Here is a 25,580-nt window from a genome sequence, read left to right on the forward strand (position 1 = left end):
TTCATCTTCTTATCCAACTGGTGTAACGAAAGTGAACCCATCATGGAAAGGAACTGACAACCCATTTGCTTCGTCATCTTATTCAGACTGATGTGTTTACTTGTTTTTTTTCGGGGGGAGGTTTTTGTGGTCTCGTCACTGGTTTAAAGATGATGTCATGTACTTCACTTCACCAATCGGCATGGAACAATGCATGAATGCACTCTTATAATAGTTGTGTGTTGTTGTTTTTTAATCTGATCAATCTTCATCTGATGAAGAACATTTTGAAAAACTAAACTTTGGTTGTTGCCAATTTACTCTTAGGGGCTTTGAACGGTGTTGATAAATTACAAACTATGGGGGACACCAGCAAATCTGATAATTTAATCAGTATTAATAAATTAATTTAAACCACAGGGTAATTGTCTTTACAGAGAGTAATCAGGAACTTGGAGGATACACATGGCCAAACATTCAATACATTTGTGTTCCTAAAATGTAAACAAATCTGGTTTTGTAACAACATATAATATTATAATAATATTATTTGTGATTCTTTATTTCAAAGCTTGTCCTCCTATGACTTCTTTCATATAATTGCTTAATTTACTTTATAGGATTAAAAACTGCTTTATTATGCAGTATGCACGCACAACATATGAGGACTGTGTGTGTGTGTGTGTGTGTGTGTGTGTGTGTGTGTGTGTGTGTGTGTGTGTGTGTGTGTACATGTTAATGTGCATAAATTGGGTTTCATCTGGCTGCAGTGTGGGAGTGACACGCACAGCTCTTTCCGAAACAAGAACATCATGTGGAGGATTGGGAGCTTCCCAAAGACTTTGTTTGGGGTCTTCTGGAAGAAAGACGAGGGATTGAGAGGGACAGGATGGTTTATTAGTGAAAGAGCCGGGGAGGGAAGACAGAGGAAAAACAACAACGAGGCAGTTGGATGTCCTCTTTCAGCAAACAAGTGGACTGTTTAATGAAGTTATAATGGCCACTTGTGGGGCAACAATAGGGACCGAAAGAAAGAAAGAGTGAGAGATGGAGGGAATAATTAGTTTGGTTAAAGAGCAAAAGAGATTGAGAAAGGCACCATGGTAAGGGACAAATAAAAACAAAGCCAAAGAGAGAGGGAGAGAGGGGGACACATGAGGGAGAGACACAGAAATAGAGCCAGTCATCGTGAGAAAGGAAGAATTACAGAAAGGCTAGCCAGGAGAGTGAAGGAGGGAGGGAGGGAGGGAAGAGTGAGGCCAAATGTGTCTGTCCAGCTTCATCTCACGTGCCCTCCACATGCAATCCAACCCTTTGGCCTGTTTGTGTGTGTGTGTGTGTGTGTTTTTACAGGGCGGATGAGGCGTGCCCGCCGTCTCCTCGTGCATCTCTTCCAGGGGGAAGTCGGGGGTCAGAGCAGCGGCTGCAGGTGAAGATCCAGGCCTTTGAGGAGAAGATGGGGGAGATGAGGGGAGAGGAGGGGGAGGAGGACTCTCCTGGACCCCAACGACGCTACAGCCTGAGCCAAGCCGTCAGGGAGGAGAGACGAGAAATGCGATTCAACAGGTCTGTTTGCACGCAACGTGAAACGGCCCTGCTGAGTATCTGCTTAGATCTGGCCGGACAGTAACAGTTTATGATCTTTATGATCTCCAGTCGTATTAACAAGAGATTCCTTGAGCCAAGAAGACTCTATTTCTGTTTATTAAAGAAAGACACACCATCCGAAGATACAGAGATACTGTTTATTGAAGTAATAAAAAGTTGTGCTGAGAGCACAGAACAGGGAGGCTTGAGATAATGAGGCAGTATTTGAAAAGAAATGATGATATTCACCTTTAATTTGGAACGTTTTCTCTTTTTTCTCCAGCATGTTGTCAAAAACAGACAGCAGAAAGAACAGAATCCCTTCTGACTCATGGTTTTGCACCACTTTGACTGTTTCTATTGTCTGGTCCCTCGTAGGTCAAAGAGCCTGGCCCTCCACGCCGCGCGCTCACGCTCCATCAACTCGGACACCGGGGAGGACGGCGAGGGCTCGGAGCCGAGCCCGGACAACACCTTCTCCAGCACATTGCCGATTTTGCAGAACCAGGAAGGACCGCCTGTCGAGAGGAAACTGAAGGGCGACGCCCCGGTGCCCGTCACAGCCGCCCTGGACGGAGCGGTCCAAGAGGCTGAGGGAGGTCAAAGCAGAGGGAAGGAGCAGCACGAGGAGGCGGACAGACTCTTCATCCATTTGAGAGACAATATGGAGACCATCGGAGAGTTCTGCCGGGACATGGTGCAGCAGATCCCCATCCCAGAGCAGTGTGCAATAGAAGGTGATGTGAACATGATGAACGGCATGCTTCCTTTGAGTTAAGTGCTGTGATGACAGTGTTATTGGTTTATTTAGTAGGTGGAGAAGAAAAGTCCTGTAAAGAGAGAGGCAGAGGGAGGGTTTGAGTAACTTGCTGAACCTGAATGAGATTAGATTCATAAGGCTGGGGATGATTAATGATACACCTCCTCTTCTCTCCTCCTCTCCTTCTCCTCTATCATTCTTAAGCTCAAATACACACACACATTGAGCCCCAATCGGACAGGGATTTATTTCTGGAGGGGGAATAGTTTTGTTTTAATATTGCATGTGCTCATCAGCAATTTTACTCCCATCCAGAGGACATATGAGTGTGATTCATCTTTTCCTTCTACCCCAGAATGAATTACTGTTCTTCTGTGATTCATGTCCTGACTGGACACCTTATATTGTATCTTTTTCTATGCAGCATTAAGAGGATCCTGTAGCATATATCTCTGCTCTGAACTCCAACAATTTGGCAGTGGCAGTTTAGTTACTGAGAAGCAAAGCAAATATTTAAAAAAATGTTTTAAAAAAAAGTAGCACCCCTAGACTATTTGTCCAAATTCAGCTTTAGATCGGGTCTTTGATTTGACATTGACTGATAACGTTTACTTTATTGTCTTTGTTCCCCATTGACCTCATGCACAGTTTTACATTATAAACATGCAAAACAACTAATGTGTGAGAACATTTAGTTGATATCTAATCTTTGCACTTTGCAGATTTAAAATGGTATCCTCTTAAAGAGGTCAGTGTGATACATTTCTTGATGGTTTTACTGTTTTCAGAGGAGTGGCACAGTGTTGCCAGACCTTTTATTCAGCTGCAGACTCCAGTCAACTTGTACTTGTTGATAATCTGGAAGGAAATAATGTCCTCTTATATAAAACCTATGAACCGAACTCTATAGGGTAAATGTCACTGAGATAATTTGTTAATGGAAAAATTAATCAAGGTATAGATGCAGAGAATTATTTTGAAATGGGCACGGTTATCAGATTCTGTTACATCTATACAACGTAATCAGGTTTAAGTAGAAACAGATGAGTGTCATGCATACGGGTAGTATGCATGAAGTACATGTGTGTGTGTGTTTGTGTGTGTGCGTGTGTATGCCTCTGCTTTCATACCTTAGTTCTAGCAGTGCATAGTGACTAGAAACAGAGGTCAAGCAGTTCATGTGAAAAAACAATGAAATGAGAAACTTCTTCCATCTCCAGACTAATCTAATCTACTTACTTAAGCGTTGTAATCCATTTTCACATTTCCCCTCTAATTCTTCTCATATTCAGCAATTTGATATTTGATATATTTTCATTCATGCCTTATGATTTCTGCTTATTTTCCATTTTTCAATTTGATTTGCTTCACTTGAATTCAGACTTCCATGTCATCTTGTACTGTTGCAACGCCTGTTCACCTTCTTTTGTTTATGCTGTAATGATACATCCTCGCTAAATGGGACGCCAACATTTGATACAAGAGATAAAACATATTTTAGACATGAAAAACATTGTGCTGGCCAACCTTACGCCCCTGTTAGTGTGTGTGTGTGTGTGTGTGTGTGTGTGTGTGTGTGTGTGTGTGTGTGTGTGTGCACAAATTCAACAATATACATTAGTTCACACTTTACAACATAGAAATACTTCCATGAGTATGCAATAGGACGGTCAAGTCCTTTCTCTCTTCCCCAGTCTGAGTCATCTGCAGCAGTGAGCCCCACCCATGGGGACACAGCTTCAGTCTTTTGAACATATTAAGAACAGCCAAACTCACACACACACACATACACACACAGCACTAGACTCAAACACGACATGAGAGGTGATGATATTTTGATTGACAGGTGGGGATGTTACTGCGCCGCCTTTGGCCTTAATGTCATTTAAACTCAGAGGCAGCCAAGAGTCACACTCACACACATACACTCGAACACACACTCATCGACACACATACACACATGTATGCACACGTGTAAAACAAGAAACAGGACTGAAAAATGACAAACTCCTCATTTGGCCTCTGGTTAACTGATTAAATCTGATAAAACAAATTTCAATATACAAATGTGAAACACATACACACACAGAGACATACACTTTGCATTTGCTCTCTTAGTATTGAGTCTCTTAATAGAAATGATGTCACAGGTGGTCTCAGCTGGATGATGTCATCATGCTGCTGGTTGACTCATGAGCTGCCGACCCCTCTATCTCAGGGGTTGAGGTTTCTACACACACGCACACACACACACACACACACACACACACACACACACACACACACACACAAAAATACAGCGTCATCGACTATCAGGTACAAACAACCGCTCTTAGAAACATACCTGTGCCAAAGAGTGAGGCAGCACAAACATACATGTAGTTCATACACATGTAGTTTTAAATTCTCTATCATGGTGTCTCCTATGATTTTTGTTTTGTGCATTTTTAAGGCACAATTTGAGTGCTGAATAGAAAAATGAAGATTGGGTTTGGCTGTATATTACTTTGAACCCCTTCTTTCCAAACCTGTAGCACAGTAGTTTCACTTTGTTATTAAAACCTGTATATGAGTTATCCAGCAAAGCTTTAGAGTTTCTACAAATTTCTGACTAGAACTAGAAGATGTTTGATTCCTTTAACCATCTTTGTGAAAGGCTCTTATTTGTTTTCTTTCAGAGTTAGATGAGAAGATTGATGCCACTCTCATGTTTTCTCTCTGATATACTGTAAGTCTACAGCCAGCAGCCAGTTGGCTTAGCTCAGCAAAAAGAAAGCAAACAGGGGGAAATAGCTAACCTTATTCTAAATATAGGTAACTGCCTACCGGCACTTAAAAACAGATTTTGTTTAATCCGTACAAAAAACAACTATATGCCATTGTATGGGAGATTTTGTCTGTTTTTATAGCCTGCTTCTTGTTCATATGAATCGCCTATAAAGCCCTTATAGATGAAAACGTGGCATCAATTCAAATTTTGGGAGCGTGTAAATATCACCCTGCGGACAACCTCTGCTTTTCTTTTGTTTGCTGTCTTTTATGCTGCAGCTGTCGGTATCAATCCTCTCTTCTTAACTTTCTACCACAAAGTTTTCCACCACAGAATTACACAACATTTTGTTAAATACGTTTCTTAACTTATTCACAAAATGTTGTGTAATTATTGCTCTAAACAGAAGAACTCCTGACCCTCTTAACTCGCTAAATCAGAAACAACTATCTGTCTTCATTGCATAAAATACAAATAAAATACTAAAATGAGGCACTCCAAAATACAAAAAAACTAAACATCTTTTGATTACCATTCTGATCTCGATGATTTCCACATCAAGCACAGAAACGTGAAACCGTCACTGGCTTCTTGTCGCCGGCTGAGAGACGGGAGTCCGTGGGAGGAGAGAAAAGAAGAGTCGTCTGCAATTTCCCCATTGTGTGACTATTACAGGATTATGTTATCTCATCTTATCTTCAGATGTCACTCTGTAAATATGTTCCCAAAGTTACATACATCCATATGCTCAAGGGCCGGAGAGGAGCACACCAAGAAAGAGAGCTAACTGACACTAGTTCAGCCTGGACAACTTGAGCATCTGCTAAATATGCATTTTGTTTGTCTTTGTGTGTGTGTTAGATTCAAATCGAGGATGTGTGGCCAAGCTGTCCTTCTCCTGTCCTCTGAAGGGCCACTACTGTCTGTACGCCAAGTCCTGCTTCAACCTGACCAGCCGACAGCCTCACCTTTGGATTCACATCATGCTGCTCCATCTGCAGGTGCTCAGACAAAGTGGTTCTGGTTTACATTGCAGTAGGAAAACATGTCGCAATAAATCAATATTACAAACTTTAAATTAACGATTGATTCTGAAAGTCCCCATGTCATTTTGGGAATATACTGTATGTATATTGAGGATTATCCGGGAATGAAGGGTGTGGTTGCATCTGTTCAAATCTAAAATGGCAAAAAAAAAGAGTAGCTTTGTTTTCTCAACTTTTTTCTCATTTTTGCCAATATTTTTTCCCCATCTCGATCCTAACCATATCTCTGTTTTATATTTTTACTTTGTTTCCCTGCGGGTTTCTTTTCTCTCTTTTGACCAGAATAAGTCCAGTGTCGCCCTGTGCTCCAAGGATGAGTGTGTCCAGAGGCTCGCCACTCTTTGGGAGAAGACGCAGCTAAAAGGAGCTCACAGCTTCCCCATGGCTATGACACAGAACACCACTCCACACAGGAAGGTGTGTACGTGTGTGTGTGTGTGTGTGTGTGTGTGTGTGTGTGTGTGTGTGTGTGTCTGTGTGTCTGTGTGTCTGTGTGTGTCTGTGTATGTGTGCATGCTGTTTCCCCCTATCTGTCTCGAGCAGAGGGAATGAAGTCATCGGTACTGAAACAAAAAAGACTAAACTCCAACATAGGAAAGTGTCAAAGTTCAACATACACTTTGTTTAAATATGGAATGCACTAAATGGACAGTTCTGTATACAAGGCCTCTACTCACCCCCACGCCCCTTCTTTATCATGTGTGTGTGTGTGTGTGTGTGTGTGTGTGTGTGTGTGTGTGTGTGTGTGTGTGTGTGTGTGTGTGTGCTCATTTCAATGTCTGTTTTTGTAAGTGGGTGGTGTTCCTCATCCTGCCCATTCATAATGTGACACGCTAAGTGGTTGCTAGGAAATAATTAGACTCATAAAGAAAATACAGCTGTGGTTTGTCTTTCACTAAACTTGTGTTGTGGCTTCTATCAGATGGACCAGCTATGGTTACCACATGGAGCATGAACGTACCAGTTATTCATAAACACACACACACACACACACACACACACACACACACACACACACTATACACTATACACGGGGCAACAGTGGAGGAGTTAGTATTCAGATACGTTACTTAAGTAAAAGTACAAATTCCAAACAAAAAATACTCCTTTACCAAAGTAAAAATGTTTAAGTATAATCAGGTAAACGTAGTAAAGTATTACAATGAAAAGACAGAAAAAAAAGAGTCCCTGTGACTATCATACTGTTCTATATTATATCATCAGATTATTGTTACTCGTGCATTAATGTAGACCTGACTAATCAGGATGTTACTGTTGTAGTAATTTGAATAGAACTGCAGCTAATGGATCAAATGATTGATTGGTTAAATTGATGGGTAAGAAAAGAAATCATTAAATTGTGAGAAATGCTGTCCCAGAGGCCAAAGTGACATCATCATAAAGTTTGCTTTGTCCAACAAACAGTCCAGACCTCAAAATGATTAAGCATAAATTCTAAATATCAAAAAAAAAAAAAAATTCCATGAAAAAGGACTTTTCAGTTGTGTTTGTATTACCTGTTTGGTTGTTAATTTGTTAAACAAGTAACTAAAGCTGTCTAAAGTTATAGGGAAGTAAAACGTACAACATTTCCCTTTGAACTATGAGTAGAAGTGGAAGTAGAAAAGAAAAGACCCATGTTGAGTATAAGTACCTCAAATATTTTACTAAAATGCACTTAGTTGCATTCTATCACTGCAGGGCAGGACGACTCACGCTGTGAGACGCTCAGCGGTTCAAACGTGGTTGTAAACTTCTGTTTTTACGGTTTCTCCTGTATCAGTCTCCAGTAAAGCGTCTGATTTACGTGCTTAGCCACCAGTAAAATATGCTTTGTGCAGTTCTTAACTGGCCCCAACTGGATCACTCGTACCTGAAAGGAATAGGTTGACTCATTTGCTTTCTTTTGAGTTAAATGAGAAGATCAATACCACGTTAATGTCGGTGGGAAAAGTCAGTCAGCGTAGCTTAGCATAGGACGGGACACATGGGGAAACAGCTTGCTTGGCTTTATCCAAAGATAACAAAAAACTAGCTGAGCCTCCAAAACCTTTTTTTCACCAGAATGCTTTTCAGGTCGCAGACCTGTGCTCCAGGTGTTTCGAACAGATACAATCCAATTTTCAGTTCAGTTTATTTTGTATAGCCCCAAATCACAAATACAAATTTGCCTCGGAGGGCTTTACAATCTGTACACATCCTAGGACCTCATATCGGATCAGGAAAAACTCCCCCAAAAAATAAAAATAAACCTTTTACAGGAAAAAAAGGAAGAAACCTTCGGGAGAGCAACAGAGGAGGATCCCTCTCCCCGGATGGACAGAAGCAATAGATGTCATGTGTACAGGATGAACAACGTAACAGAGTTACAGCACTTTCAATGAATATGACAGAAATTATTCATATAATGAGTAGTTGGCATGTACCACGATCCATGTCAGCAGAAGGAGGTAGAGAGGAGGGCCATCAGCAGACCTGAGATGCAGTGTGGAGCTGCTTTGCTGTGATGAATAGAGCTGCCATTAATAAGATGGCCAACCGGTAGCGACCCAACAAACCTGCCAAGTACACAGTGTTCTCTAAAATGGATTTTCATTTGTCAGGTAGCGACAAGAAAAATCACCAAAAAGAGTAGATGAGAAATAACAGCAGAGACGGAAGAAGAAGGCCACGACCTTTCCCTCCATCCATATGCTTTGCATTTCCTCTTTGCTTTCCTTACCACTCTATTAGTCCGACAGCTTCACTCACTGTCAGCCAATAAGAAACACATGTAGTGGAAGACGAGGAGAGAAGAGATGCGAGAGGAAGGAAAGCTGTTACATATATGAGACAGAAAAGGTTATCGATTGTGTCTGATCTGACAGGGAGGTTTAAAAAGATACTATAGGGCTTCACGGGGCTGCAAAGATATAATGAGGAGTTATGTGCAGCCTCTGGCCACTTATGTTAGTAGTTTTATGACGGAGATGACAAAAAGCTGCTGTGAGCACAAATGAAAGGGTTCAAGGGAATTAAGAGCTTCATGGATAAGCAGAAAAGGATGGATGTGAGATACTCAGGAAGAGAGGTTGAGAAAGATGCAATAACAATAAAAAAGATAATGCTTTAAAGAATGGAATCAGTATAAAAGACTTGAAGAGTCGGTCCTGGGTCAAGAGATAACGATTATTCGAGGATTAAACTTAAATGACCCACTAATTTAGGGAGCGGCACCATCATTGCGTTAATCACACAAGACATAGATCAGTACGAGAGAGCGAAGTGGAGAATGAAGGATGAAGGAAAAGGACATGATGGGCAAAAAACATCCAGACACTGAATGATTAAGATAAAGCATGAAAAAAGAAGTGTCGAACCTTTCAGAGGGTAGAGGAATAAAAGGGTGAATGAAGGTGAAAGAGAGCTACGAGTAAAACAAAAGGAGAGTCAAGGAGAGGAAAGGACCAAAAAATGTTAAATGTGGAGTGGTTAAACACTGATGAAGGAGGGAGATGTGAAGATTGAGACTGAAAAAGTCTGAGAGGGAAAGATTGTAAAGACATAGGATACAATAAAAGAATAGTGGAGAGGATGTGGCAAGAGAAAGAGGAAAAGAGGGAAGACACGAAATATGACTGCAGCAACGTGGAAGCCTGAGCAGGGAGATATTTGACGAGTATTATTTCACCTCCTGCCTTTAGCCCGGAGTGAAAGTGTTTGTTGATTCAACTTTAGGTGGAGATAAAGTTTGGTGGAGGATGAGGATGAAGGAGAAAGGCTGAATACCAAGATAGAGTAAAGCTAAAGCCTGAGATTAGATAAAGATATTTGGGGAAGGAAAGACAAAAAAAAAAAAGACAGGATGGGGAGACTGATCAGAGACTCACAGGATGTGGTTTACATGTGAGAGTTGTGTGTCTGCGCCTGCTTGAACTGGCTTGTAATATCAGGACATCGTGCATTTATGACCAGACATCGTTAGAAATGTTCAAGAGATGCGTAAATAAAGCCTTTGCCGTGTTTATTGGCTTCGTCCACTCCCCTTTCCGACACTCCCACTTCTCATCCACTCGCCTCTCTCCTGACTCACACTCCCCTCTCTACTCCTCTTCCTGCCTCCACCTCCCACTGTCCTCACTCTCACTCTCTCTGGTTAAGTTTATTCAGGAAACCGCCAAAAAGCTTCTCTGTCCTCACGTCTTCTCCACTGGCCTCTCCTTTCATCTAAACCTGTCCCGTCTCGTCTCGTCTCATTAGTTCAAGTCTCCTCTCATTTGATCCATTCTTCAATTTATCAGACTTAAAGGCCCCCTCTGGAGCCATAAAAGGCTTTATACAGCTATGTAGACCTCCCCAAGACCTGTAAACAGACTTTGATGTGTTAAACCGATGGAGTCCTAACTCTTTGAGCCCTTTTATATCAGGTCACAAGGTACAAATCAAGAAAACCATGGTATAAATCCCCCCAAAAACATGTTAGGTATCAGATCAAACATAAAAATCAGGGCTACAATAATATGTAATCCCCATGTACAACCTCTAAACACAGCTCAAACAATACATAGGATTAGGGGTTAGGGCTTAAAGGGCTACATACTTAAAGAAATACAACAGTAGATGAGACTACAACGAAAGCGGTGAGAGAATTGTGCAGATTCAGTAGAGCTCTCCATCGTCACTGTGTCTGCCTGCAGCTGTAATCAGTCATGTGCAGTTAAAATCTTTCATTGTGATCAAATGATAATAATGAAAGGGAGGAGAGTGACGTGCAGAAGGAGAGAGGGGTTGTACTGAAGGGTTAGAGGGGGTTACATGAGGATAGATTATATTCAGACTCAGCCATTGTTTCTTCATCTCTTTATTGGATCCACCTCTCTGGCCCTGATGGATCAACATTGTGTTTGTGTTTGTCCTCATCCGTCTGTTGTCCAGCTGCATGTTTGTCGCTCTAAACACAGCGACTTCCTCCCAAAGACTCATTCAAACCACATGCAAATCAGTTACTCTGTGTATTATGGAGTATTATGGACAAATACTTTTACTCATTTAAGTTATTGATTCGCTTCTGGTTCTGCTATGCAGTAGATCTAAGCCATGTGTTTCTTGATTTAGTGTTTCTCATGCTTTGTTACTCATTGTGACTCACAGGCTTGTCTCTCATCGTCGTTCCACTTCTGTCTTTCCTTTGCTGCTTTCTAAACTTTAAAGAATGGATGATTCAGATCAGCTTTGCTTTGTCACCGGTAAACAATGTTAGAGCTATTTGAACTACCTTGGCATTTGTGTAGGCACAAATTGGTTTAGTCAAGACTATTTTTATTGTCTCTTCTGTGAGTCAACTCTCATTGGAATGAAGATTACTGTGTACAGGCTTAAATTATTCAATTTATTCAAAGTAATTGCAATGAGCAATTCCTGTTTGTCAGCCTCGAGTGGAGGTTCTTTCAGCTTTCATCTGTGTGGCATTATTTCCTTGAATGAGTATTTTGGATTGGAGGAAGTATCCACATCCTGTACTTAAAATAGCTATGATTAATGTCTAACAAATAGCAATGTATCAAATGTGAAAACAATGTGACATTGTGGTTGTTCTTAGTGATGAAGCGACAAAAAAAATATATCACCTGGATCTGCTGCTGTTCTCGGCTTTACAGAGCTTTGTTGTCCAATGTTTTCTGTGAAAAGGCTCCAAAAACCCACTGCGTACTTCCTGCCAGCCTCAAAGACACAGTTGGCACTAATTGGTGAACAAAGTGGAGCATTTAGCTCTAAGGAGTCCGATATTTCCCTCGGGAGTTGGTAGAACTAAGCTAAAAGAGGGAATGTTGGACTGGAATTCATCAGGTGGTCAGAAACAAGACAAATTAATAATAATTGATATATGCTTTGTAATTTAGTCTTGAGATGAAACAGAGATAACCTTGATGGCATCATTGGAGTTTTTTTTCCTCAGAAAACTTTCCTCACCAGATTACGTTGTACAGCAGCTGGATTCTCTCAATATCACAAGATCACATGACACGGAGGCGATCGTTCATCAGATGGTTCATCCAATCACCTTTTTAGTAGGAGCTAAACATTGTACTCAAGTACTGTACTCGTACTGTACTCACCTCTGAAACCATTTGTGGAAGTTTTCTTTATCTTCTTTATCTACTTGTCCTTTCTTTCACCTCCTCATCCACCTTCCAGCCTCTCACACTGACTCTTCAGTAATCCAAATCAGGATTTCTCACATTTGCATACATGCGTCACCTGAAGACCACTCAGTCCGCTAAATCATATCAGAATAATAAAGTGTGCATAAAGCCACAGATCTCTCTCAGCCACACATGGTCCTGGTCTGTATGAAACTGCAGGCAAAGCCCTTTCACCTCAATTACAACACAAAGTATGGCTCTGATGTAGGGATGTACAGATGTGTGTGTGTGTGTGTGTGTGTGTGTGTGTGTGTGTGTGTGTGTGTGTGTGTGTGTGTGTGTGTGTGTGTGTAACCTGGGTTTTCAGGGGTCCAAATGGGAATACACACCTAAGAAAAAGCTTTCACATTTACATCCTCGCTCCTTAACATCAAGGACTGACTGAAAGCGGCACGGTTCGAAAGGTCAAGCACACTAGTAGCTCGGTCATTACAGCTGCCTGTTTTTCTTATCCTCCTTAAAATCCAGCTCCCTCTGGGCGAGTTCCTTGTCCGTGGTGAGAAATACTACACTCGTTCTTAAATGGATCATCAGAAAAATGTGAAAGGACTTGAGAGTTCAGAGACATGATGAAGCGGAGTATTCTGCCCCGTTGGTGGTCAGGGTATTTAAACTGTGAGTTCAGTACAGAGAGATGAGTTTAAACTGTAATTACAATATGAAGACACCTACACAAAGGAACCCGGTGGGTAAACATCCGCAGGTATAGTATGAGCACACACATGAAGAGTGATGCATCATCTCCTTGAATATTCCTGTTTTTTTGCCAAGCCAGCCTAAGATAAATATATATTATCTCATGGGTTTAACTGTCATTGGAGTGTGTTTGTGTGTATTCAAAGTGAAGTATAACTCTTACCATGTGCAGGGGATCTTTAGGGATTTGTATTGGTTTCCATTACTTTATATTCTGAAACACACACACACACACACACACACACACACACACACACACACACACACACACACACACACACACACACTGGTGTACAGTTGCACAGTCCATGACTGTAATGTCAAGGTTTTAAGTACCTCTATGCGTTGAGGGCCACTTACCATCTGTGTGCATTATGCTTGTGATTTAATATATGTGTGTGTCTTCATATACAGCAGCTTTAACACGCTTCAACAGATTGATGCGGGCTGGTTACACCTCTCCTATAAATTCTCATTTAGTTTTCTTATTTCTTCTCTGTCTTTATAGTATTTTGTGTTTTAGAAACTAGGGAGAAAAGGGAGAGGAAGGTGTGACTTTGAGCCGCTCCATGGGATCAGAATCAGGGATGATGCATCAGTATTAGCTCATAGAAACAATGCATACAATGTACAAAAGCATCTATCCATCACACTTGTAGTGGGGATGTTGGTTACAAACTACATTTGAACGTACGTTTTTTTTGTTCAAGATGAATATGAGGAATAGCTGTGTGTACACTCATATATCATAGAAAGCACTGAAGGACACTGGATCAAATATCAAGAAACCATAAAAGAAAATTGATGATGCAGTCTTTAATTTAATAATACCCAGCTGTTCAAATGTCCTGATAATTCAGTTATACTGTGTAGGCTGTGTGGGCACGGTGCAGATGTAATATGCAGGATAAAATAAACAAAGATATGATTGGATGGATCAGATGCAGTATTTTCCCAGTAAGCTGTCATAGTGAACTAACATGCACAGTACTAGGAAATCAATAATTGTATTAGTTACATTTGTGCTTTTCCTACTATGACATGTCCAATTGTATTCTGTCAAAAACATATTTTGTCAATATTAATAAATAGATACCAACTAATTAAAATATAGTTCCAGGATATTTAATAGATTTTCTTTTTTCTTTCCGTCTGTCTTCAGGACCTGGACAGTCTCCAGATTCAGCTGGAGGAGGTGCGTTTCTTTGACCTGTTTGGCTACAGTGAGGAAGAGGAGGGTTGGCTCTGCTTCATGTGTAACAATCCTGAGAAAGCTACAGGTACACACACACACACACACACACACACACACACACACACACACACACACACACACACAAACAGGCCACATTATACCATGATCAGAGTACACATAGTTTACTGTATGCGCATAACCAAGTTGGCTTCATACAAACAGAGAAGTTTGTAAAAAAAAGTACATTATCATTGCAACTCATTTTAAGTTTAAGATATTTATATCAGAATGTTCAGAAAACAGTCAGGGATTAGGAATATAGGTGATTTTCATAGGCTAGCACACAAAATTTGACGCCCCCTGGAGACCAATAAGTGCTCTGAGAGAATCAGTTATCCGATACTGGGACATTACCTTTTGTTCCATAAACATTGCATTTAACAGGGCAATGAATATGTAGGGAATTAATAAGGATGAATTGAGTTGAAGAATGAAATAAGCAAATAAAATCAATGACTTCACAACCGGAAAAAAAAAAAGTATAAAGAGGGTGAGGTCGAGAGGAACCAAACAAAGACAAATAGACAGGAATAATTGATGTGGAGAAACTGTCCTTCTGCGCCTCATGTATTCTCTCATATATTACCATCACATTACTCACTTTGACGCACTAAACCCCCCGTGGGTTTCTCCTAAAGTGCTCCTGCTCCTTGTTGTCCTCTCTAAACAGAGCAACGAACAACCAAAGTGGGGTTTTAAGTTTTTTTCTCCTCATTTCAATCATGTCATAAGCTTTCCTGGGCACCCAGCTCAGGTCTGATGGTAAAACCACCGCAGAGCTGAGCTCAACAGGATGGTTTCACTCTAAATGCCATCAAGGGGAATGCTCTTTTCCCTGAACAGTTAAGAGAAATGTCTCTTATTTAATAGCTGCCAGTCTGATTTGAAGGAGCCCTGTAATCAGTCAGTCAGTGCCATCATGACTCACTGCTGATTAGTTTACTTTGGACCGGCGACCTCCTTCACTTTGTCCTGATGAAGTCAGACTTCCATATAGCTGTGTTTGTGTTTTCTGTATGTCTGCTGTTCAACTCTACACACTCGAGACGTACAGCTGTATATAATGTGAGCAACATATTTCAAATGTGTATTGAGCACATTTAAAAGTCAAAACAAAAACAAAACAAACTCTTTTCTACACCTATCTCACACAACAGTGGCTACTCACTATTCAGACTTTCTTTCTTTGGTTTGCATATGTGCAATGATGTGAATTCAACCATTCAGCCTGTCTAATATTATATATATTTTCCTACTGTTTACTATTTATATCTATACTATTTACTTACTTATCCATAATGTGATGTATAGCACTGTCTTTGCTTCTGTTAGACGCATATGTCTCCGCTGTGGGACTAATAATAGATCATCTTATCTTATTTACACTGTGAGAAACAAAGAAAGCACAAATAAAGTGTGTAATTGAGGGATGAAACAGTGAATTTACAGAGTCTATAAATTGATGAATGACAGTTTAGCCTTCTAATGAAATGTGTGTTGAATCTATCTCTCTGTCAGTCTTTCATAGAAGCAGTTATTAGTTGTATAAGAGGAGGTAGAAAAGTGCAATTTGTGGCAAATGCTGTGTGCTGAAGAAATAATGTAAGAACGAGAGGGACTGGCTTCTGAGAAATCTAACTAATCTTAATCTTAAACCTTTGTGGCAGACTGCCACATGGTGGGTTCAGGCTCTACTGTTTGATAGCAGCAGGTAGGAAGGCAGCCAGAAATATAAAGACAGAGACAGGAAGTTGTTTCAGTGGAAGGAAACAGGCGGATAGCAGGTCAAAGTTTAGTGTGTGTGTGTGTGTGTGTGTGTGTGTGTGTGTGTGTGTGTGTGTGTGTGTGTGTGTGTGTGTGTGTGTGTGTGTGTGTGTGTGTGTGTGTGTGTGAGAAAGCAACTTTATATTTACAGTTTCTAAGTGAAAAAAAACATTGTGTGCATTTCCTTCCTCTAAAAACACTTGAAAAGACAATTTCTTTTTAAATATAATGAATCCAGCATGGTTTACATCCATGTTTGGGAGCTGTCAGTCAGACTTATTTTCTGCATTGCTACATTTTCTTGCAGGTTTTCAGCCACCAACTGTCGATCAGTGAAATATACAGAAAGTGTGAAAATGTAAGCAGAAATACACATGGTTTAAGTATGATTAAAGCTCATTGTCTCACTTCAGTGTTCTTTTGCGCTGCCAATTCAATGCTAATGGGATAATAGTCCAAAAAGCAACCAACAGCCTTTCCCCCACAGTAATGGTGTGCATGGAAAAACAACAATATGACGCTAACTTACAGCTTAGAAAACAGTTAGAAAGTAAAAGTCATCTGAAAGCACATTAAGCACTTGGAATAACACTAATTCACTTGGAAGTGGTTCTGCATTCAAGTTATAAGACGATTTAGTGAGTGATGAATGTTCATTTGGTTCATTTATATTATTGAAGCTGTCATAAAGTTGTGTTCACAGCTTTTCATTTTCATTTTTCATCCATTTCTTTAAATACACAAACACACACATGCACAGAAGTAAACACACACACACAAACACACACGTCACTGCCCGATCCAAACAGAACAAAAGCCAAATGAAAGCCATTCTTCCAGCTCTGCTGCTGAGAACAAACCATTGTAGTCCCTGAGCCAGCTGAATGACTGCAAGGAACGGATGATTACCTTCTAGATCCATGCCAGTCTCTCTACATTACAGGATTGAGAAAAGGAATAATAGTCTTTTCCCTTTGGGATGCTGTAATTGGAAGCGTGTGTGCATGGATACATGTGTTTACTAAAGCATTTGTGGCCTTGGAGGGCCAACTGCTCCGCATGTCTGACTGGTGTACAATAAAAGGGTTAGTTCACCCATGTGACAAAAGAAAAACACAGTTTATTTTCTCGCTTCCCCCTCATAGTACAGGCTTTGTAGCTTTACCAATGAAAAATAACACACTGTAATTCGTAGATATTCCATGAAATGATTTTGTATGTTATCCATGTAATCACAAGCACAACCCTCTGTGACCTTTACGACCTGAGGCCTGACAGGTTTGTGTCAGTCACATGAACTCAGTGGCTTCCCTGAACCAACGTGACCATTAGTCAGCTGTTGACAGTCAGCTACATAACTTTGAGTAAAAGAGGCTACGTTACATTTTATGCAAAACATGTTGACAGAACATTTTGACCTTTATTCTTCAGGAAAGATGTTTTCACTTTAGACCAAATAGATAGATCCTATCACAGGGCCGTGCCATCAATTTTTGTGTGTGCGCATGAACCTCAATTCAAATTGCATATGAAGATGTGAAACGTATGAACAGGTCTTTTACCAAAATGAAAATGTCCATAAAACAAGCTCACAATATGTAGTCGTAGCCAGAAAACAAAAAAAATGTCCACTGGAAACGTACACTTGCAGTCCAACAGAAAGCTGTCCAGCTACAGCCAGCATATGAGGCCAAGTTACACTAATTCACAGCAATGACTCATCTCACTGAAACAAATGTAACAACTTTTAGGTGACCCACTTTTGCATTTTCATCATAAATGCAGCACGTACCACTTCACTTATTTGCCATGTATGCATAATGTTCGCCACTCGACGACATTTTACTTTGAAATGCCGGCTGGCTTCGCCCGAGTGGCTCAGTGTAATTACTACAGATGCTACACACACAAGCAAGGAGCTGGTCTCGTGTTTCTGATGGTAAAAGAGAAACTAGAGAAAGGTGAAGTGTCCTCCGCTGTGAAGGCAAGTCGTTACTGCAGCTCCGTGATGCTTTACGATATTCTGTTGAGTTTAACTACTGGAATGCCTTTGAAGTGAGTGATAACGAGCACAGTTGTGTGTGTGTGTGTGTGTGTGTGTGTGTGTGTGTGTGTGTGTGTGTGTGTGTGTGTGTGTGTGTGTGTGTGTGTTTGTGAATGTACTGTATGTGTGTACATGCCAGAAAAAGATACGCAGGTACAACATGTTCGCTCTCGCGTTCACTTCCGTTTCTTTCTGGCATTATTTAGTTCTTGTTTTTTAAGGTGGATGGATACAACGTGCTTATTGTGTTATCACCAAAAGTAGCACAGAGATAACTGGTAACTGGAAACGAGAGAAAGGATGATTGTAGTTGCCTTGAGTGGACTTTTAACACTTTCTTCACACACATACACTCACTTTAAGGTAGATAGCCTCACTCCCTCATGCCTCTACATGTGGGTTTGAATACACAATCACTCATGTCTGGAAGACTGATCCCATTTGCGCACAAAAAAAGAAAGAAAAAAACCCCAAGGAAGACTTTCCATCATTTCACCATCAATCAGTGAAGACACGATGGACAGAAAGTCCCACTTCCAGGAATTATGTTGCAAATTCAGGAGATTCCTTGGCTAAGGAGAGACGTCCATCACGCTGTGCCAAAGTTTATGAGTGAGTGTCATCATTACAGATGGAGTTTTGAAACTGTGTTCAAATGATTTTAGACAGCATTTCTCAAGCGGCTGTTAGATATTGTGTTGTTATCCTCTGGCAGCGCTGTGGCCATAAGTACACATGTTAGCTAATACCTTGTTATTGACAAGAAGGGATAATAGTTTCAGGATATTGGCCAATAAAGCTTGACAGTCAAAGCTTCCATTTTCCATCTCTTCTCTCATTTAAATCGTAATTACAGTAGGCCATCTAGTAATGACTTAAAGGGTAACTTCTGTTCTTTTCTTCATATTTTCCCATTATTTTGTATCCAAGGGACTAATGGGGATAACATTTTTTTTAGTTGGTCCAGCATCGCGGGAGAACAATGTTACTGGAGGCGTCAATGAATCATTATATCCACTAAAACTCTCCAACTGAGAAATAAAACATTTGTTCCTAACGTTTCGCCTGATCCGGTCTGGAACTTCGACCAATATTTACAAAAATATATCAATATTCAATAGCATTGGTGATACCAGGGTACAAATTGACATTGAGGGCATAACATTTTAGATTTTTATTTCAGCATGAATAAAGGTTAACATGATCGCACTGGTTCCCTCGACCAAAAAACAATGGAATTTGTGTGTGTGTGTGTGTGTGTGTGTGTGTGTGTGTGTGTGCTGTATATATTCTCTTTACAGTCAAAACAATCCAAATAAGACTGTTGGCGTTCCCTTAGCTGTTGTTTTTTCACTTCTGAAGCATGTTTTTGCAAAGCCATAATACACATGTTACAAGAAGCACTGTTTCTCTCTTTGTTATGACTTCCATCACTCAAAAAGGGAAAAGTTGAGCAGTTAGCTCTGTTAGCACAGTTGGAGGGCTGGTACCTTGTTTACAGCCACATGTTTTCCTAATGGTGATCGTTAACCGGGTGAGTCAGTGAACTGAGGGTTCAGCCCGTAGTTTTCTTGCCTCACACATCTCACTGTTCACCCTCATGTTGTCGTACTGCAGCCAACAACTACAAACACCAAACCACACACATTTATCCACAAATGCACTCCTACATTACAAAAGCCAAACAGCTTGACACATACAAACATGAGTGTAATTGGGCTTGTTTGGAAGGACAGCTGTTTCTGTTTGGGTCCGACTCTGGACTCTCGCCCATGAAGCTCAAAACGTAGCACTGGTAGAGAAGCCAGGTTCAGATTCACAAATAACAAAGTGTTCTGGGTCATGTGACCACATGTGGACGGATCTAAATAGAAGCCTAAATGCAGCAGAAACCAACATTTGTTGTGACTTGGTGTGTGTGTGTGTGTTTTGTGTCCTCAAACGAGGTGGTGTGAGTTACAGTACTCGTCGGAGGCTGACAATAAATCCAGGGATCACTTTCCAGGTGTCTGCATCAAAGCGGCGATACGAGACGAGGCCCAATGATTTATGCCCCAGACGACTTATAAAAATATGTGTTAGATGATGCAGAGAAGCCGGCACACCTTAATGATGGGAGTGTGTCCAACTGTATATATGAGATGTGTCTGTCGAAACAGTCTGACAGGAAGTCAATGTGCAGAGGAGACACACACACACACACACACACACACGCACGCACGCATGCACGCACGCAATTTGGAAGGAATGTAAATGTTTTACTCATATGATTGGCACTCGAGTAAATCATCAGTAAAATGTGAAAAGCAAATACAAAACACTTACCCTTCATCCAGTCATACTCACAGACATACATTTAACTGCTATTATTACTGTAAAATATATGAATGCACTGCTGTTGTCTCTAAAACTAATGGGCTAGTTCACTCAAATAAAAATAGAAAATGTCACTGACCGGTAGTGATATTTAAAGATGTGTCCTTCGCCCGTCTGTACCAATGTACCGTTCCTCCGATTTACTTTACACTTGGCGGGTGCATTTCTGTATTACTATTAATACACTTTTGCTGCTGGATGCACTAAAGTTTCAACCGAACTCTTTGAATGGCCCCGCCCCAAAATATATATTAAGGATGATGAAGGAATCAATGTTTCTGTTACAGCCCTGCAAAGGATGTAGTTCTCTATTATGTCGTGTTGTGTAATGTTGAAGGCTGCAGTTTAGGATTATCATCATCATTATTATTATAAATATTGATTAAAATGCAGGTTTTTTTCATTTTCGTCTATAAATCTCAAATCATACAATTAGAGGCCCATAAAAGGTTTGCAGACCCTGAAATGATATCTTCATGAAGCTCCTTCTGTCTAAAGGCTGAAAGATATTGGATCTACAATTATGTAAAACAGTTGAAGTCATGTTTGGCCACAGCCACCTCTGTAAATCCTCTTTCCAGCCTGCCCACACACACACGCACACACACACACACACACACACACACACACACACACACTATGATCAGATTGCAGTACTCTCTTGACTGCTTTACTCATCGTCATGGATACAAAGAGTTGCTCTGTTTTTGTGGTCGCCATCTGAGGTCCTGGTTTACTGGCACCAAACCCAAACCAGCCAAATCCTCTGTGGTCTGGTCTGTGATCGCTTTGATCAACAAAATAGATGCATGCAACTATAGATACACACACACACACACACACACACACACACACACACACACACACACACACGAGTAAGACAAAATGCATTTCCTGAAACTTAACTGAACTGAACAACTCATTAATGTTGACTGGCAGTGGATAGGTTCAAGTTTGTTTGTATCCTAGAATTTCATCAATTACATTTTAAAGTGCTTCAGGGTTATACAACATTACAACTATGAACTTAAAAAACAGGATGAAATATAAATGAAGGAAATTGAGAACAGAACAGACCTAATGGTGTAAGTCTCAGATCAGCAGGGTGGCTCTGCTGTGCTTTAAATGCTAACACTTTCTTGAGATAAAGATCTGCATTTACAATGGTTGTTACGTGTTCAGGGTCTTTTTGGCCTAAATATTCCATACCTCTGCTTTTTTGTTACTGTACATTTAGACAGTTACATGTATTTTATGTCCAGATCAACTTTTCTTTCTGGTTCAAAAACATACATTTTGTATGAAATAGAAGGCCTTTCATGCTCTGGTGTTACAGTCTTGCTTAAAAAGTAAAGTATTACTGTAAACTTAAAAGACTGGGGGGAAATCCAAATAGGGAAAAATATAAATGTGTGAGCCAGATGTAATAATACATTCTAACCATGTAGGGGGTTATGAAATTGTCCCGTGAGCTGCTCTTGGCTGGCCTGCCCTACGCTATAAACATGTGCTGGTTATTGTTTGGTTGCAAAACATTCCACATATTTGATTTCACCTTTCAAGCTATATTTTCAAGTAGCTCATAACCACAGTAAATCTCAGATGTCGGACCCTCCCACCAGCTCATGAATGCATCATATGGGCAAACCTTTCAGATCAATCCATTGATGGTCAGATATAATGTCAAGTAAATGGACAAAAAACATTTTAAAAAGCACTATATTTTATTTATGTCTTGTCGTTCATCTTTTTCTTTAATTTCTCCCTTTTGTTTCTTTCTCCCTCTCTGTCTGTGTTTGTGGGGCCCTCTAGTTGTGAACCAGGAGGGCCAGCCTCTGATCGAGGGGAAGCTAAAGGAGAAGCAGGTCCGCTGGAAGTTCATCAAGCGCTGGAAAACCCGTTACTTCACCCTGGCAGGAAACCAGCTCCTCTTCCGGAGAGGCAAATCAGTACGTAATCAATGAAAATCAAGCCTCCTCACACATGTACACTGTCCCTGGCCTCTCATTTAGAAGATCGTTATTAATGTTTCCTAGTTCCGTGTCATTTGAATCATGATGAAACTCCGTATGAAACAGTGGAAATCTCGTCTCGAGATGAGCTCATTATCCCTCAGGAGCATCTGGGGAATCCGACTGTAACAAACCGTGGCCCTGGTGAGGACTCTTGGGGGACTCCCATGGCCAACAGCTTGATTCTGCAACAACCAGAGTCACTCTCACGCACTATGACTCAAAGCAAATATCATTACGCACAAGTAGCAAACACACAGCAGGAGGTACTGCCTCCCACAGTTTCATTGAAGCAAAGATAAATAGATGTCCCTACGGGTTGTACCAACACATTGTTTCCTCCAACTTCCATTTGATTGCTGGTGACTTACTGGAAGGTCGAACAAAGGCTGAGGTCACAGATCTGAGAATTTTTGTGCGAAGAAAAAAAACGTGTTTAATCAGAACATTAAGCAAAAGCAACACGGTCAAAACGTTGTGAAGGTCAGGCGTCTGACAAGGTTTGCTGGAAAATAAGGTCAAGTTTGATTTTATCCAGCTGACAGAAGAAAACATTTTTCAGTCAGCTCGGATCATGAGAAAATCAGATTTTTTGGGAAATTTTACGACACTTCTGCGTATTCGTGATTATGTCCATGTTTACGGCGGTGATCTACAGGAGTGAAACAATTACTTATAATTGAAATAATTCTCACAGCCGACAGGAGATTGGGTGTCCTTTTGGATCTTGAGACATGTTTATACAATCAGCTCCCAGAAAGTAGAGGGAGGCACGATATCAAAGAGGAATATCTGGAAGCAGTGGGATATTCTCTGGAGGCTGAAATGCAGAAGTAGATTTGAGCTCTCTTTTCCTAAACTCCTAACAATAGTCGTTGTGCTCCTTTCCAGATGGTATTGCACTCCTCTCTCTTTGCAGCAGCCACGTTAGAGAGGGTTTGAGTCTTTATTCTGTTGTGAAAGACATTTAACCAAAAAGGGAGTGAGATTAAGAGCGATAAAATGTATTGTTTACTCCACATTTAAGGATTAAGAAAAAGAAAAAAACACTAACTAACATCTCAACACAAAGGACACATATGAATATTGATACCATATGATTGTGTAACAATATAGATAAAATACACTCATCTCCCTGGACACCTTGAGTATCCAAAGGATGTTCAAGTCTTTGGCTTAATTTAAGCATCATTGTCTCATGAAATGCAAGCTGTCGAGAAATATGAAAGAATAAATAAGTTACACACAAAGGCACAAAATACTAGCAAGAATGCATTAGTGAGGTGCGATTAGTTTAAGCATTATGAGACAATATAATGGACTTTCCCCCATATGGCAAAACAGTATGAAATGTTCATTTAAATAACTGCATGAGTCCACCGACACAAATCTGCTGTGGGAATCATCAGACCCTCAGCACAGCCAGCCGGGAGGTAAACCAGTACAAACACGCACACACACACACACACACACACACACACACCCCACAGAAAGGATGTGGGTGGTTGCCTAGAGCAGCTAGCTCTGGTTTTGTGGTCATTCATTACCAGTCGAGCCAGACCGATATTGCTTCACTGAGGGTTTGCGTCGTGGTTCGTGTTCATTTGTTGACCTCAGCTAGATGGGCGCATGGGCTCCTGACCATGGGGAGAAAATCTACTCTAGCGTGTTGTGGCCCAGTCAGTGCGTTGATGGAAGTCAGGCAACACAACGGGCCTGAGCATGAGTGACATGGCCGCTGCTCAGTTGTGATGCTGAAAGTATTTTAACAATGGCGACGGTCAATCTCTCACTGGTCACATTAGGGAATGTAGGAGCATTCTATTTGTGGAGTATAATATGTATCTATCTGTGCATGTACATATCTGTCACCTTCTACTGTTGTTTTTATTTTTATTTTGCCACTCACCAACCAAACATGCCATTGATATCTCTATTTGAAATATTTCCAAGTGCCAGACAATTATGTTGGTAATTGGTAGTTCGTAAAATCAAACTTTAGGGCCAGGTCCTAGCCCAGGATTTTATAGAATGGTGGTGCTATTTCTATTAAAAGAAAAGATTTGAAGACATCCTTCACCAATCTCAAATGCACAAAACTATTTTCTTTATGATGGAGATCTCTTTTCTTAAACCTGCATTAATCTACAGGATGTACAGCTGTCGGAAAATTAAGACTTTTTAACGACTCTCATGTTTTGCCTACCCTGCAGAAAGATGAGCTGGATGACATCCCTATTGAGCTGAGCAAAGTGCAAAGTGTCAAGGTGAGGAGTTATATTGTGATCATCCCTAAAAAACCTGCTCCCAAAATCTTTTGATCTTCACTACTGATCACATCTTTTTTGCATTATTAGCAGTTTAAGTGGTCTAAAGGTTGTCTTTTTTTTATACTTTTGATTTTGAAAGGAGGTTACATTAGTTTGATGTCATCTGATTATGGTATAATGTACTGTGTGGCTGGATCCCAATCTACATCCTTCCCAATCAGAGTTTATATGATGTATGAAGGAAGATCACATCCCCAAATACTAATGTAGCTATACAACAAATACATGAATTACTGTAAAGTCAGAAAGAAGGAGGCTATATAAAGCCAAATCACATCCATCTAAAAAGAATGACAGCGACGACCCTCCCAGAAGACAGATGTTTCAGTGTGAGTTTGTCGTCTGCTTCTTTTTTCTTCATAGGTGGTAGCCAGGAAGCGCCGTGACCGAGGCCTGCCCCGGGCCTTTGAGATCTTCACAGACAGTAAGACGTATGTGCTGAAAGCTCAGGATGAGAAGCATGCTGAGGAGTGGCTGCAGTGCATCAACGTGGCCGTGGCTCAGGCCAAAGAGAGGGAGAACAGAGAGGCTACCACCTACCTGTGAGAGCAACAGCAACACCGTTTACTGATGAGGACACATACAATACATGACTGTTGATAATACAAATTAATACACACACAGACATACCTACACAGTAATATTGTGTTTTGCTGTAGACAAAAACATACACTGCCAAGACCATAACTTTGTATCTGTGATTGGTGGTATCCTCCAATATTCAAAAAACAATCAAACAAACTTTTTATGCAGTACTTTTAAAGAAATAAAATGTTATA

At 40.6% G+C, this 25,580-nt stretch overlaps 1 protein-coding gene across 3 annotated transcripts in view; it reads left to right on the top strand.

The window, feature by feature from the left end:
* Nucleotides 1-25,347, top strand: part of veph1 (ventricular zone expressed PH domain-containing 1) — a gene marked incomplete at both ends in the record, with an annotated part of 57,699 nt that extends 32,352 nt beyond the window's left edge. For 2 of the 3 annotated variants that reach the window (XM_079225363.1, XM_079225364.1), the window contains 8 exons: nt 1,333-1,545; nt 1,945-2,303; nt 5,958-6,097; nt 6,425-6,559; nt 14,183-14,300; nt 22,272-22,408; nt 24,685-24,738; nt 25,165-25,347. In XM_079225363.1, coding sequence (XP_079081489.1) covers nt 1,333-1,545; nt 1,945-2,303; nt 5,958-6,097; nt 6,425-6,559; nt 14,183-14,300; nt 22,272-22,408; nt 24,685-24,738; nt 25,165-25,347 — 1,339 coding nt within the window. The remainder of the gene's footprint in view (nt 1-1,332; nt 1,546-1,944; nt 2,304-5,957; nt 6,098-6,424; nt 6,560-14,182; nt 14,301-22,271; nt 22,409-24,684; nt 24,739-25,164) is intronic. The other variant, XM_079225365.1, reaches the window with a different exon arrangement.
* Nucleotides 25,348-25,580: the final 233 nt, after the last annotated feature.

Source organism: Taurulus bubalis, assembly GCF_910589615.1.
Source record: "Taurulus bubalis genome assembly, chromosome: 10".
Classification (NCBI taxonomy): Eukaryota; Metazoa; Chordata; class Actinopteri; order Perciformes; family Cottidae; genus Taurulus; species Taurulus bubalis.